Genomic DNA, 15557 nt, shown 5'->3' with positions numbered 1-15557 from the left:
CTCTTTCCTGTTTAGCTCCAAAACCTGGGAATTAATCCCGCTAACATTGGATTTAGCACCCTGACGATGGAATCTGACAAATTTATATGTGTCCGAGAGAAAGTTGGTGAGCAGACTCAGGTGGTGATTATTGACACAAGTGATCTGGCTGCGCCAATCAGACGACCCATCTCTGCAGAAAGTGCCATCATGAACCCAGCATCCAAGGTGATAGCTCTGAAAGGTAAGCCTGATGGGATTTTATAAAGCAGTTTTATCTCACAATAGCTGCTTTGTTACCTCAACTATTGGACAGATGTCAGTAAACTCACAGCAAATTTTCATCACTGTATTAAACTGAATTCCAAAAGCTTTAGCATGAGCTGTTTTACATGCTCACATAGGAGACCCCCAAGCACAAGAGCTTTATAATGCCAGATTATAGTGCCAGATACACCAAGAGCAAGTGAATGCCCAGGACCTTGACCCCGGAGGGGGGTGTTGGAATCTGTCTGGAAATGCCAGGGACTCCACTGTGCTGTGTACACCAGCAGGACAGGCTGGTGCCCTGGACTAAGGGGGCTGTGCCCTAGTGGTGCTCCCATCACCCTAGAATAGAAGACATGGGTATTTATCTGTCATGGGAAACACATCAACAACAGCGCTGCTATTAAGTAATAGAATTTCACTTCCCTGAACTCAGGGAGCCTTGGCTTTGAGAATATAGGATCTTTTTGTATTACCTTGATTTTGGAAATGAAAGAATTATGTGTATAGAAGACCAATTAATATTTTATGTGAAATGTGTTATTGGTTGCCTTGAAAAGTAAATGCTGTTTCTGGACATAAAATTTGTGAATGCCAAATATTAGTTTTACCCATGCTTCTATTTTGTTACTGAAATAGGGTCTGCCTTGTCATTGCTATAGGTAGTTGGACACCTGGAAGTTAAGACCTTTCTTTAAAAAGTCTTAGCTAAATCTTTTCTTCCTTTTTCAAAATAACTTTTATTCTGTTATCAACTCTACCTTTTTCCTTATAGTCTTGTCAAAGTATATTTTGAACACATAGTATAAGCAATGTAAGCTATATCAATCTTAAATGGAGAATCTACTAAAATAAATGGATTCTCAATGACTCTTTTCTTTCTTTCACTTTGTCACTTATCCTTTGGGTGTTTCGGATAGAGTATTCACATTGTAGTGTTTTCTTTACTGCCATTTTTATTGTTGCAGTATTTTTTTCAGGAGGTACCAGGGATTGAACCCAGAACCTTATACATGGGAAGCAGGTGTTTAATCACTGAGCTACAGCTGTTCCCCAATGAGAGTTGGTTTTTTCATTTGTTTTTTTTTTAGGAGGTACCAGGGATTGAACCTGGGTCCTCATCCGTGGGAAGCAGGTACTCAACCACTTGAGTTACAGTCACTCTCCTGTTGCAGTGCTTTTGAGAGACTTCATCTAGCACGTTATTTGCTGTTTGACATTCTCAATGGATCTCAGAAATTACCTGCATTGTAGTCTATCTGGTTCTCTGGTAAGGCTCTCTTCAGTGTGTAGTGTGGATTCCCTGGGGTGTAGAGTGTTTTTGAGCAAAATAGGGGGAGCAGAGAGAACACAGTGTTGGGGTGTTGTCATTCTCCTCCAGTCAGAGACCACCAGGAACACACATCTATAGTTGAACAAGTAGGATTTTTAACTCAGTGCAGTGAAAGAGAATGTACACCATGGGGAACTGTGGGGTGTCTCAGTGTTTTAGCTTCCTCATTGCTAAAGCAAATACTATGCAATGGGTTGATATAACAGGAATTTATTGACTCATGGTTTTGAGGCTAGGAGAAGTCCAAATCAAGGCGTCATCAAGGTGATGCTTTATTTTCAACGACTGGCATTCTGGGGCTGCTAGTGATCCTTGGTCTTGGGATTCTCTGTCACATGACAATGCACATGGCAGCCTTTCCTGGCCTCCCTCTTCTCTCTGGTCCCATTGACCTTCAGCTTCTGGCTTTCTATGGCTTTATCTCTCAATGTCTGAATTTCATTCTGCTTATAAAGAACTCTAGCAATAGGAGTAAGACTCATCCTGATAAAGTTGGGCCACAACTTAACTGAAGTAACCTCATCAAAAGGTCCTACTTATGGAAAGTGGATGTGGCTCAAGCAATTGAGCTCCCTCCTACCACATGGGAGGTACCTGCTTCAGTTCCTGGTGCCTCCTAATGAAGACAGCAAGCTGATGTGAAAGGCAGGTTGTGGCAAGCTGATGCAGCAAGAGACACAAGAAGAAAAAAACAATAAGAGGCATCACAAAGCATGGAATGGAGGTGGCTCAAGCGATTAGGCCCTTCCCTCCCATATTGGAGGTCCCGCATTTGGTTCCTGGTGCCTCCTAAAGAAGCAAGGAAGATGAACAGATACAGCAAGTGCAAACAGTGGGGAGAAATAAATAAATAAAGTGAATCTTTAAAAAAAAAAAAGGCCCTACTTAAAATGGGTTTACACCCACAGGAAGGGAGTAAGTTTAGGAACATGTTTTTCTGGGGTACGTACAATTTTCAAACCACCACACTCAGTAAGAGGACATTAGAAAGAGCCTGTTATAGTGTTGTACTTTGGTCTGGTGATTTGGGCAAGGTTCTAGGGAAGTGGGAGTCAGAAAGTTGGGCAATTCTATGATTATCTCATTAAATCTTATCTGTAAGGGAGAGCAGACCAGAGCTAGGATAAAACTGTAATGGCAAAGATGTGAGTCACCCATTTTAGCCAAAAGAAGCGGTGTTTGGTATTTTATGGAATTGCACAATAATCTTGTTTTTGCCTATGCTTAGACAAACTTCTGAGTTGTCCTTGCTTTATCTCACTTTATCATGGTCTCATAGTGACGTTGTCTGAGGTTGATATTCTCTGAGATGGTTTATGTCCAGTGGGAGGATAACATGGCCTGTCTGTGAGGGCCTGGCCAGCTTCCAGATGACCAGGGTGCTCTCTCCCCCTACGCTTCCCTACCATGTTAACATGAACTGCTTCAACTATAACTATACTGAGTACTATTTTCTTTTACACAGATAAGTATGAGGCTGTGAAACCAAAGTGATGTAACTGTGAGGCTTTATCGTTTTTACTGTAATCCCTGTGGCCAATAAAAGTGCTCTAGGACCTTAAAAGCACCAATCGCCAGCAAGCAGAGGGGCGACTGTATGTTTTAAAGGCCTTAGACAAAAATAAACAAAACTGTCTCAGAAGGAGAGAAAGATTTTACAGTGATTGAATTACAGATAATGGAATTATAAATGAGCTCTGCAGAGTGCTTATTTTGTTTCACATGCCTTAACTGAATCCATAGGTACCCGTGCAAAAGCATGGAAGTCAAGTCAAGGGGCCTGGTATTATAGATTACCTCCCTTTTGCCTGGTGAAGTCTTATAATTGGAAAGAGGCTCTTCATGTATTGTACTTCCCTTTTTAAAAAGGTCCACCTTTGCAGTCTTCCCTTGTATCCAGCCCAGAGCTTCTGAGGTCCTCAAGTCATGTCATTGCCAGTCCTGGAGAAGCCTGGAGCAGGTCCACACAGCCCAGTCTCTCTTCAAACTTTCCCTGTGATGGCCTGGAGGTGAATATTTTAAAAGCCCAGGGGCAGTAGACCTCATCTGTGACCATCATTTAAAGTAGAACATTACAACCCTAACCCAGGGATCAGCCTGCTGTCTGTTTTTATATGACTCCCAGCTAAGAATGGCTTTTACATTTCTAAAGAGTTTTTAAAAAGAAAGCAGATTAATATGTGGTGGAGATCTTTATATACATATCCCTTTATTGAAAAAGTTTGCTGACAACATGTGTTACTGGCCAAAATATGATATATTCCCCCTTTATTATGAAACATCTCCCTGTGGATATCCCTGTATGTTTCTTTTACTGAATTCTGTACCATGAAAAATGCTTTCAGTGATTTGTTGAAGTGGCAGGGGACACAATCTAGTCATGGAAATGCAGAAATGAGATTTTATACCTAATTAATGACAGTTTAATCGCTATATGAAGAAAAACCTCAGGCCTGTTATCTATCAAGAAAAACAGGTAGTTTTTACAAACCTAACCTTTTTATCTTAATTTTTAGAAGTAGACCCAGTGTGGGCTAACTTAGTTCCAACTCAGCGGAGTTAGCCATTATGGCTGGGGGAAAGGGAGAGGTGGTGCGATTGCGCCCTCTTGTGGTTGTACACACTTCACCTTGACTACTGTGACTGACCTTAGGGTGATTCCCAGAGGAGGTAGGTCCTATTTTTTCTTTTTTTCTCTTTTCTTTTATTGAGGCTAACTATTTTATACCTCATGTAAAACAAGTTCCTTTTAACCAGACTAAGGACAACTAACAACTTTTGAAGCTAGAGGAAATTTCCTCTATGGTCCCGTCCTACTTGAAATAAAAGGTACCCCCCACTCTGTTGTTGAACTTCTAGTCCAGTCTTACCTTTTTTAAACTGCTTAGTCAGGTATAACTTATAAACCATAAAAGTCACCCATTCTAATGGGTGAATGACAAGTAAATGATTATTAGTAAAAATATCAAGTTGTAGAACCATTACCATGAACCACTTTTAGAGCATTTCCACTACCCCCAAAAGTTCCTGATGCCTGTTTACAATCAGTCCCCACTCTCAGCCCTAGGCAAATACTGACCTGCATTTTGCCTTTATAAATTTGTCTTTTCTGTAATATAGTATGTAGTCTTTGCATCTAATTTCCTTCCTTTAACCTAGTGTTTTTAAGGTTCCTCCATGCTGTAACATATGGTGTGCATATATATATACATACATACATAAATACATATATATACACACATATGTGTTGTTAGTTAGTTCCTTCTTTATTGCTGAACATTCCATTGTATGGATAGATCACATTTTGTTTCTCCTTTCACCCATCGTTAGGCATTTGGATTGTTTCCAGTTTGGGGCTATTAAGAATATCACTGCTGTGAGTACTTGCATTGCAAGTCTTGTATGGACATATGTTTTCATTTCTCTTGGGTAAATGTCTAGGATTGGAATTACTGGATGATATGGTAGATTTGTTTAGCTTTTTAAGAAACTGCCAAACTGTTTTCAAAAGTGGCTGTACCTTTTGCCTTCACACCAGCTGTGTATGAAGATTCCAGTTTTTTTACATTCTCCCTAACACCTGACACTATGTTTTGTTTTGTTTTTTTTCTTTTTTCCTTTTCTCTCTCTCTTTTTTTTATTATAGCTGTTCTGGTGGTATGTAGTTATATCTCATGGTGGTTTTAATTTTGCATTTCCCTAATGCCTGATGATGTTAAATATCTTTTCTTTTCGTGTGGCTATTAGCTACTTAAATATCTTTTTAAAGAAGTGACTATTTAACTCTTTTGCCCATTTTTTACTTGGTTTGTTTGTCTTATTTTTAAATAGTGTTTTAAAACTTTTCTAGATATATTCTGGATATAAATCATTTGTCAGCTATGCGATTTGCAAATATTTCCCCCTAATCTGTAACTTGTCTTTTCATTTTCTTGATGGTATATTTTAAAGGGAAACTATTTTAAATTTTGATGAAGTCTAACTTACTAATTTCTTTTCCTTAATGGTTCTGTATTTTCTTCTAGAGATATTACAGTTTTTTTAAAGTCAATTTTATCTCTACATATTCATACAGCATACAGTCTATCCAATGTGTACAATCATGGCATCTGGTATAATCACATAGTTGTGCATTCATCACTTCAGTCATTATTAGAGCATTTTCATTACTCCACTAATAATAATAATTAAAAAAATAGGCAAGCAAAAAGAAATCTCTACCCCTTAAATGCCTCTCAATCTTAGAGATCTTATAGTTTTAACACATATATTTAGTTCTTACAGTCCTTTTTGAGTTGATTTTTTTTGGGGGGTGGGAGGAGTACTGGGGCCAGGGATTTAACCCAGGACCTTGTATATGGGGAGCCAGTGCTCAACCACTCCCCTGAGGGTTTTTTTTTTTATTTGTTTGTTTTGTTTTTGTTTTTTGGAGGTACTGGGGATCAAACCTGGCACCTTGTATGTGGGAAGCAGGTGCTCAACCATTTGGGTTATATCCGCTCCCCACTTTTTGAGTTTTTTTTTAATATGGTGTTTGTTAAGATTGTAAGTTCTTTTTTGTTTTTATTTTTGTTTTGCATATGAATGTTTATTTGTTATAAAGATAACAAATTCAGTTTTGAATTATCCTGGCATCTTGGTGAAAATCGATTGATCGTAATTGTAAAGATTTACTTCTGGACTCTAAAATCCAGTTCCATTGATTGTATACCAATCCTTAAAATTCATTACTTGATTACTTGATTACTGTGGTGTATTAGTCAGCCAAAAGGGTGCTGATACCAAAGATTGGTTGGTCTTTATAAAGGGTATTTATTTGGAGTAGGAGCCTACAGATACCAGGCCATAAAGCATAAATTACTTCCCTCACAAAAGTCTATTTGGAGCAAGATGGCTGCAGACATCTGTGAGGGTTCAGGCTTCCTGGGTTCCTACATTCCTGGGGCTTGCTTTCCTCTGGGTTCAAGGTTCCTTTCTTCCTGGAGCTGGCTTCTCTTTCCTCTGTGTGCTGACTTCCAGGGCTCCAGCTTAAGTCTTCAGCATCAAACTCTAACATCAAACTCCAACATCAGAAAACCCTCAACTCTGTTCTTTGCCATGCCTTTTATCTGTGAGACCCCACCCACCAAGGGGTGGATATTCTAGCCAATACATCCAAGGCATGGGGACTCAACACCCTAATCATAACTCAATCATGCCCAGATACAGATCAGATTACAAGCATAATCCAATATTTCTTTTTGGAATTCATCAATAATATTAAACTGCTACATGTGGCTTTATAGTAAGCTTGAAATCAGAGTGGGTCATGTTGTTCTCCCACTTTGTATTTTTTCAAAATAGTTTTGGCTTTCCTGTGTCCTTTGCATTTCCACACAAGCTTCAGGATCAACTTATCAATTTTTATTTAAAAACCTGCAGGAATTTTGAAAATGATTGTGTTGAATTTATTTATCAATTTGGGGAGAATTGCTATCTTGGCAATATTAAGTCTTTTAGTCATTTAACATGGAATGTCTCTCCATTTATTTAGATCTTTAATTTCTTTCGGTGATGTTTTGTATTTTCATTATACAAGTTCTGTACTTCTTTTGTAAAATTTACTCCGATGTATTTTATTCATTTTTATGCTATTGTATACAGAATTGTTTTTCTTTTTTTCTTAATGAGGTTCCGGGGATTGAACCCAGGACCTTGTACATGGGAATTAGGCGCTCAACCACTGAGCTACATCTGCTTCCCTGAGGTTTTTTTTTTTTATTTGTTTTGCTTGTTGTTTGTTTTTTGTTTCTTTCAAGAGGCACATGGTAACCACACCCAGGACCTCCCATGTGGGAGGCAGGAGCTCAACCACTTGAGCAACATCCACTTCCCAGATTTTCTTTTTTTTTTTAAAGATTTATTTTATTTATTTCTCTCCCCTTCCCCCACTCCACCCCAGTTGTCTGCTCTCTGTGTGTTCTTTTTGTCCGCTTCTGTTGTTGTCAGCAGCATGGGAATCTGTGTTTCATTTTTGTTGTTGTTGTTGTGTCATCTTGCTGCGTCAGCTTTCTGTATGTGCGGCGCCATTCCTGGGCAGGCTGCACTTTCTTTCGTGCTGGGCGCTCTCCTTACGGGGTGCACTCATTGCGCGTGGGGCTTCCTTACGCGGGGGACACCCCTGCATGGCACGGCAATCCTTGCGCACATGAGCACTGCACGTGGGCCAGCTCCACATGGGTCAAGGAGGCCTGGGGTTTGAACCATGGACCTCTCATGTGGTAGATGGATGCCCTATCCACTGGGCCAAGTCTGCTTCCCAGATTGTTTTCTTAATTTCACTTTTGGATTGTTCATTGGTAGTATATAGAAACACAATTGATATTTGTGTACTGATCTTGTGTTCTTTGTACTTCTGAAAGTTTTTAATGGACTTCTTAGGATTTTCTACATCCTGAATCATGTTAACTGTGAAAAAAGATGATTTTATGTCTTCCTTTATAATCTGGGTTCTGTAAATTTTGTTTCAGTATTGCATTGACTAGAATATCCAGTACAGTGTTTATTTCTCTTCATTCTTTTTTTCTTTGTTTCTTATACAGGACAATTTCAGTTGTCTTCAAATTCAGTGATCCTTTCCTTCTACTATTCAAATCTGCTGTTGAATCCCTTTAGTGAGTTTTTATTTAAGTTACTGTACATTGCAGCTCCAGAATTTCTTTTTAATTCCTTTTTATAATTTCTCTTTATTTTCTTGATAGTGTTTTCATAATTTCCTTTAGTTTTTTGTATATGGATTCCTTTAGCTCATTGAATAGATTCAAGAGAGTTGACTTGGGAAGCAGATTTGGCCCAGTGGTTAGGGCATCCGCCTACTGCATGGGAGGTCCACGGTTCAAACCCCGGGCCTCCTTGACCTGTGTGCAGCTGGCCCATGTGCAGTGCTGATGCGCGCAAGGAGTGGCCTGCCACGCAGGGGTGTCCCCCGTGTAGGGGAGCCCCACGCGCAAGAAGTGCGCCCCGTAAGGAGAGCCGCCCAGTGTGAAAGAGCAGCCTGCCCAGGAATGGCACCACACACATGGAGAATTGACACAACAAGATGACGCAGCAAAAAGAAACACAGATTTCCATGCTGCTGACAACAACATAAGCAGACAAAGAAGAACACCCAGCAGATAGACACAGAGAACAGACAACTGGTGGGGAGGAGGGGAAAGAAATAAAATAAATAAATAAATCTTTAAAAAAATAATAAAGAGAGTTGACTTAAAGTCCTTGACTAATAGTTCCAGTGTATGAACTTCCTCAGGGATAGTTTCTGGCAGATTCTTTTTTACTTGTGAATGGATGTTACTTTCCTAGTTCTTTGTGCTTTTTGTAATTTTTTTGTTGAGAACTGAATATTCTAATTATTATGTTACAATAATTCTGGAAACCTAATTCTCCCACTCCTCTGGATTGCTTGGTCATTTTTCTTGCTAAGGGCTGGAGCCGTCAATTTGTGACTTTTCCATATTGTTTTTCCCCCCAAACAGGGAAAGAAAAGAAAGAAAAAGGTATTGTCTAAGATTCCTCTGCCATTATACCTGTGGAGGTTGAAACAATGACTGCCCTCTGTATTGGCCCCCAAGTCACCAAAGCAATCAGCAGTCTGACTACATCATCCTCTGCCCCTCACCCCACCCCACCCCATAACTCTCATTTTTGGAGGACAAGGTGCTATTGCCTGCCCTGGCACCCATAAGTTGCACCAAGAACACATGCTGCAGTCCCCACAGCTGCTTGCCACATAATTGGGATTAGCAGACAGTAGTCATATGGACTGTAAAATTCACCTATATCTACCAACGTTTACCACCCTCTCTATCCACCTCTTCTCTGGAGGCTGTAAGTGTTCCACTAGACTCAAGCATTCTAAAATATCTCATTCTAAAATATTTGCCAGTTCAATAGGAACTTGGGTGGAGGGATCGATTCCTGGAGCTTCCTGCTTCACCATCTTCCCCCAGTCTTCCTTAGTGACTGTCTTAGTTTCCCAGCTGCTATAACAAATACCACACAGTGGTTGGCATAATAACAGGAATTTATCGGCTCACAGTTTTAGAGGCCTGAAGTCCAAAATCAAGCTGTCAGCAAGGAAATGCTATTAGCCTTGTGGTGCTGGAGATTCCTTGGCTTGCCTCCCATCATGTGACAATCTCTCATTCCTTGTGTCTGCTCTTCCTGTTTCCTGACTTCAGCTTATGGCTCCTCTGTGGGCTTCTCTTAATTCTGCTTCCATTTTTTAAGAAAAACAAGGCCTCCAATAATATGGATTAAGACATACTCTGATTCATTTGGCCACATTTTAACTAAAAATAGCATCTTCAGAAGATCCTATTAACAATGGGTTCACACCCACAGGAATGTGTATTAAGTTTAAGAACATGTCTGTTGGGGTACAGTCTACCACAGTGGCTATTTTAATATCCTTTGAATTTTAGGATATCTTCTGCCTTAATAAATGATATAACTGGCCCAACTTGTACAGTCTCAAATTTCTAAGTGTATGGATTAGCACTGACCAACAGATTTTATTATGTTCTTAGAAATGTCTCATATTTACACTGTCTAATGCACTAGCCACTTGTAGCTATCTAACACATGAAACTTGGCTCATGCAAATGACAAACTGAATAATTTTAATTAATTTAAAGTTAATTCTAGGGAACTATGCCTTATCCTGGGGAACTCTGCCACATTCTCTAATGCAACAGCAACAATCTCCCCAAGTAGAGGGGCAATGACTAAAGAAGGATAGTCCATTGATGGACCCTAGATATTGACGACTATGCTTATGAGCCTTTTGCTCTTGATATTGCAACTTAGCCTAGTGTTGTAGGATGCCTAAGAGTTACATCTTGAGAGCCTCCATGTTGCTCAAATGTGGCCACTCTCTAAGCCTAACTCAGCACATAAATGCATTACCTTTCCCTGAGCATGGGACGTGACTCCTGGGGATGAGCCTCCCTGGCACCAAGGGATTACTACCAATCACCAGCTGGTGATGCAACAGGAAAAAGACCTTGAATAAAAGGGGGAAAAGGTAAAGACAGATAAGTTTACATGGCTTAGAGACTTCAAAGTGAATTGGGAGGTCATTAGAGAGGTAACACTTATACAGATCTCAGCAGTATCTCATAGACAGGCAAAGTAGATACAACCCCAAATAGTGGGGATCTTGAGGGCTCCAGAGACACCCAGGTTCTACAGTCATGGCAGATAGCTCCGGAGTTTGATGCCTTGCCAGTGAGCTCTATCTTGGAGTTTGTACTCCCGAGAGTGACAGAATTGAACTCAGATGTGATTTCTCTATACATGTCTCTTCTGTCCCTTTTATTTGAACCTATAGTTGGTGCTGGAGTTGGGAGGTATATGTCCAAGAGACTTGAATCCCTGGGCTGTCCATGTGCCAGCTGGGCCCTGAGCTTCAGCAGAATTGCAATACCTACTCTCCAGTTTATTGGACTCACCCAGGACAACTAACAAGGAGGCGAGGTGGACAGCCACAATACCAAGGAACCAAGACAGTCTGTTACTACAAGCAAGAGGGTCCTTTCCATCAGATACATGGGACTGAAGCCTCTCTCGATTAGAGGTGGAGTGGGCATCGCCATCCCAGAATCCTCAGGATTGGGGATTGAAATATAGACTAGAGTAGACTTACTGGTATTCTACTATAGACTTATTGTGATTCTAACAATGGAAGAAATTATATCATTGATGTGGAGACAGTGGCCACTGGAGGTACTGAAGTCAGGGAGAGGGAAAAAGAGGGGTAATATGGGGGCATTTTCAGGACTTGGAATTGTCCTGAATGATATTGCAAAGACAGATACAGGCCATTATATATCCTGCCATAACCCACTGAAAGGAGTGGGAGAGTGTAAACTACAATATAAACTATAATCCATGCTGTGTGACAATGCTCCAAAATGTGCTCATCAATTGCAATGAATGTGCCACACTAAAAAAATAAAATAAGAAATAAAGTTAAATAGCCACATACAACTTGTGGCTACCATTTTGGACAGTATTCTTGTAGACAATGAAGAACAGTCAACATATCCTTTGAGATTTTGTTCATGAATAGGAGTCTTTTTATATTAAGTCTAGAGGTCAGGAAATATAAGCCCTCTGGACTTCTGCTTTTTCAAGACGTCCTTTTGTTTCCTAGTAAACTTTTTAGAATCAATTGTCAACATTTATATAGAAGAATGCTGGAATTATGATCAAGATTGCATGGAATCTATAGATTTGTCTTATGCTATATACCCTTTCATTTATCTAGGTCTTTAATTTTTCTTAACAACATTTTGTAATTTTCAGTGTAGGTTCTTGCATATCCTTTTTTTTTTTTAAAGATTTATTTTTTATTTATTTCTCTCCCCTCCACCCCCCCACAATTGTCTGCTCTCTGTGTCCACTCACTGTGTGTTCTGTGACCGCTTCTATCCTTATCAACGGCACTGGGAATTTGTGTTTCTTTTTGTTGCATCATCTTGTGTCAGCTCTCTGTGTGTGCGGCGCCATTCTTAGGCAGGCTACACTTTCTTTCTCATTGGGCTGCTCTCCTTACGGGACGCACTCCTTGCGCATGGGGCTTCCATAAGCGGGGGACACCCTTGCATGGCACGGCACTCCTTGCGCGCATCAGCACTGCACATGGGCCAGCTCCACACGGGTCAAGGAGGCCCAGGGTTTGAACCGCGAACCTCCCATGTGGTAGGCAGATGCCCTATCCATTGGGCCAAGTCCGCTCCACCCCCCCCCCCCCGCTTTTTTTTTCTTTTGGAGATACCAGGGCCAGGGATTGAACCCAAGACTTTGTATTTGGGAAGCTGGCACTCAACCACTGAGCTACATCGGATCTCCTGAGTTGGTTTTTTGTTTGTTTGCTTGTTGTTTTTTGGTTTTAGGAGGTACCAAGAACCAAACCTGGGACCTCCCATGTGGGAAGCAGGCACTCAACAGCTTGAGCCACATCTACTCCCTGCATATATTTTTTTAAAAGATTTATTTTATTTATTTCTTGCCCCTTCCCCCCCATTGTCTGCTCCCTGTATCCATTTGCTGTGTGTTCTTCTGCTTTTGCTTGTATTATCAGGCAGCACTGGAAAACCGTCTCTTTTTTGTTGTGTCATCAGATCTCTGTGTGTGTGGTGCCACTCCTGGGCGGGCTGTGCTTTGTTCACACAGGGCAGCTCTCCTTGCAGGATGCACTCCTTGCGTGTGGGGCTCCCCTATGTGGGGGCACCCCTGCATGGCATGGCGCACCTTGTGCGCAGCAGCACTGCACATGGGCCATCTTACCACACAGGTCAGGAGGCCCTGGACCTTCCATATGGTAGGTGGATGCTCTATCAGTTGAGCCACGTCTGCTTTCCTCCCTGTATATCTTTTAAATTTACTCCTGAATATTTTTGGACATTATTGTAAATGAATTATGTTTTCCAAAAATGACTTTCTGTTATTCTGATGATATATGTTCATTATAAAAACTTGGATAAGGAGTGGAAGTGACTCAAGTCATTAGGCACCTCTCTCCCACCTGGGAGGTCCTAGGTTCAGTTCCTAGTGGCTCCTAAAAAGAAGACATACACACAATGAACAGAACAGTTAGCACAAAATGAATGTGTGTGGGGGGGAATAAATAAAATAAATCTTTTAAAAAATTGGATAATATCTTTCTTAAAAATCTATTTCATTAATATATTAAGTTAACATATACAATTTTTTAAAAGATTTATTTGTTTCTCTCTCCTTCCCCCCCCCCCACCCCAGTTGTCTGTTCTCTGTATCTATTTGCTGCATCTTCTTTTGTCCACTTTTGTTGTTGTCAGCGGCACAGGAATCTGTTTCTTTTGTGTGTGTGTGTGTGTCATCTTGTTGTGTCAATTCTCCGTGTGTGCAGCACCATTCCTGGGCAGGCTGCATTTTCTTTCGTGCTGGGCACTCTCCTTACAGGGCGCACTCCTTGCGCGTGGGGCTCCCCTATGTGGGGCACACCCTGCGTGGCACGGCACTCCTTGCACGCAAGCGCATCATCAGCACTGCGCATGGGCCAGCTGCACACAGGTCAAGGAGGCCCGGGGTTTGAACTGCAGACCTCCCATGTGGTAGACTGACGCCCTAACCACTGGGCCACGTCCGCCACCAACATAAACAATTTAATGCACCCATTTTATGTGCAGTTTGATGAATTTTGATAGAGTTCTACACCTATATTACTATCTGCACAATCAAGAAATAAAACATCTCCATTATTCCACAAAGTTCCCTATTTCTTCCCAGTCAGTTCATCCTCCCCTCCAGTCCCAATGAGCCATTGATTTGCTTCCCATTTCTATAAGCTACATGTCTTTCCAATAGTTTCATAAAAATGGAGTTATAGGGCATATTCTCCTTTATATCTGGTTTCTTTGATTCAGCATAACATTTTGAGATTTAATCATATCATGGGTATCGGTAGTTCATTTCATTTCTTTGCTAAGTAGTATTCCATTGTGTGGATATACATTGTTTATACATTCACTAGGTAAACATTTGGGTTGTTGCCAGAATTGACTATTATAATTTGAGCTGCCATGAGCTTTCATATACAAATATTTGAGTGGATGTGTGTTTTCATTTCTCTTACTACCTATAAATATTTTCTGGGTCATATATTTAGTGTATGTTTAGTTTTATTAGAACCTACCAAACTGTACCATTTTACATTTCTCCCAACAACTTATAGGGTACCATTTCTTTCATATCCTTACCAACAGTTGATACTGTCAGTCTCTTTTGTTTTAGTCATTCTAGTAGATATGTAGCTATATTTCACCGATATATGGATTTACTAATAATGACTAATATTGCATAATATTGCATATGTTTTTTCATGTGCTTATAATGAGTATATATATATATTAGGAGGCCCTGGGGATTGAACCTGGGACCTCATGCATGCAAAGCAGGCACTCAACCACTGAGCTACACCTGCTCCACTATATCTTTTTTGTGACATGTCTATTCACATCTTTTATCTTTTGTTAGAATCAGGTTGTCTTATTTTTGAGTAATGAATTCTTCATTCTAGATGCAAGTTCTTTCTTAGATATTTTCTGCAATATTTTCTCATATCCTTTGGATTGCCTTTTCATTTTCTTTATGACGGCTTTCAAAAAGCAGAAGTTTTTCATTTTGACATCTAGTTTATCCATTTTTTCTTATGCTTTCTACTTCCTAAGTGCTACAGAATCTTTGTGTACTCAAGTTTGTGAAGGCTTTGTCCTAGATTTTTTTCTAGTTTATAGTTTGAGCTTTACGTTTAGGTTTATGATCACTTTCATGTAAAATTTTATCTATGGCATGAGATAAGTGTATGCCATTTTTTCCCTCACATAGGTTTCTAGTTTTTCCTGCACCATCTGTTGAAAACACTGTTCTTTTGTAGATTCCTTAGGATTTTCCTTGTAAAAATTGTTTTCTATGAATAAAGATAATATTACTTCTCCTTTTATGATTTTTATACCTTTTACTTCCCTTGCTTTGTTGCACTGGCAACAGAGAAATAATCCTTGCCTTGTTCCTGATCTTAAGGGGAAGCAATATTTCAATATTTCATATTAACTATTAAGTTTTTATAGATACCAAGATCAGAACTCAGCTTCTTATCAAATGTGGCATCAATCTGGTCTCTTGCCAGAGGATGAGGGCCAAAGCCTTTTGCTTAAAACTGTACTGCCCTATTAGAACTAGCCACATGTGACTGTTTACATTTAAATTAATTAAAATTTAAAACAGAGCCTCTTTTTTTTAAAGATTTATTTTTTAAATATTTCTCTCCCCTTCCCTGCCCCCAGTTGTCTGCTCTCTGTGTCCATTCACTGTGTGTTCTTCTGTGTCCGCTTGTATTCTTGTCAGCAGCACCAGGAATCTGTGTCTCATTTTGTTGCGTCATTTTGCTGAGTCA

General features: G+C 40.1%; 1 protein-coding gene across 4 annotated transcripts in view; it reads left to right on the top strand.

Moving 5' to 3' along the window:
* The window catches only part of CLTCL1 (clathrin heavy chain like 1), a 110639-nt gene that overhangs the window by 15479 nt on the left and 79603 nt on the right, over nt 1–15557 (top strand). For all 4 annotated transcript variants that reach the window (XM_058281809.2, XM_058281807.2, XM_058281808.2 and 1 more), the window contains exon 2: nt 16–223. In XM_058281809.2, coding sequence (XP_058137792.1) covers nt 16–223 — 208 coding nt within the window. The remainder of the gene's footprint in view (nt 1–15; nt 224–15557) is intronic.

The sequence above is a fragment of the Dasypus novemcinctus genome, chromosome 19 (genome assembly GCF_030445035.2).
Source record: "Dasypus novemcinctus isolate mDasNov1 chromosome 19, mDasNov1.1.hap2, whole genome shotgun sequence".
NCBI classification, from domain to species: domain Eukaryota; kingdom Metazoa; phylum Chordata; class Mammalia; order Cingulata; family Dasypodidae; genus Dasypus; species Dasypus novemcinctus.
The sequence above is the reverse complement of the archived record's forward strand: the minus strand, read 5'-3'. Positions and strand labels throughout refer to the sequence as shown.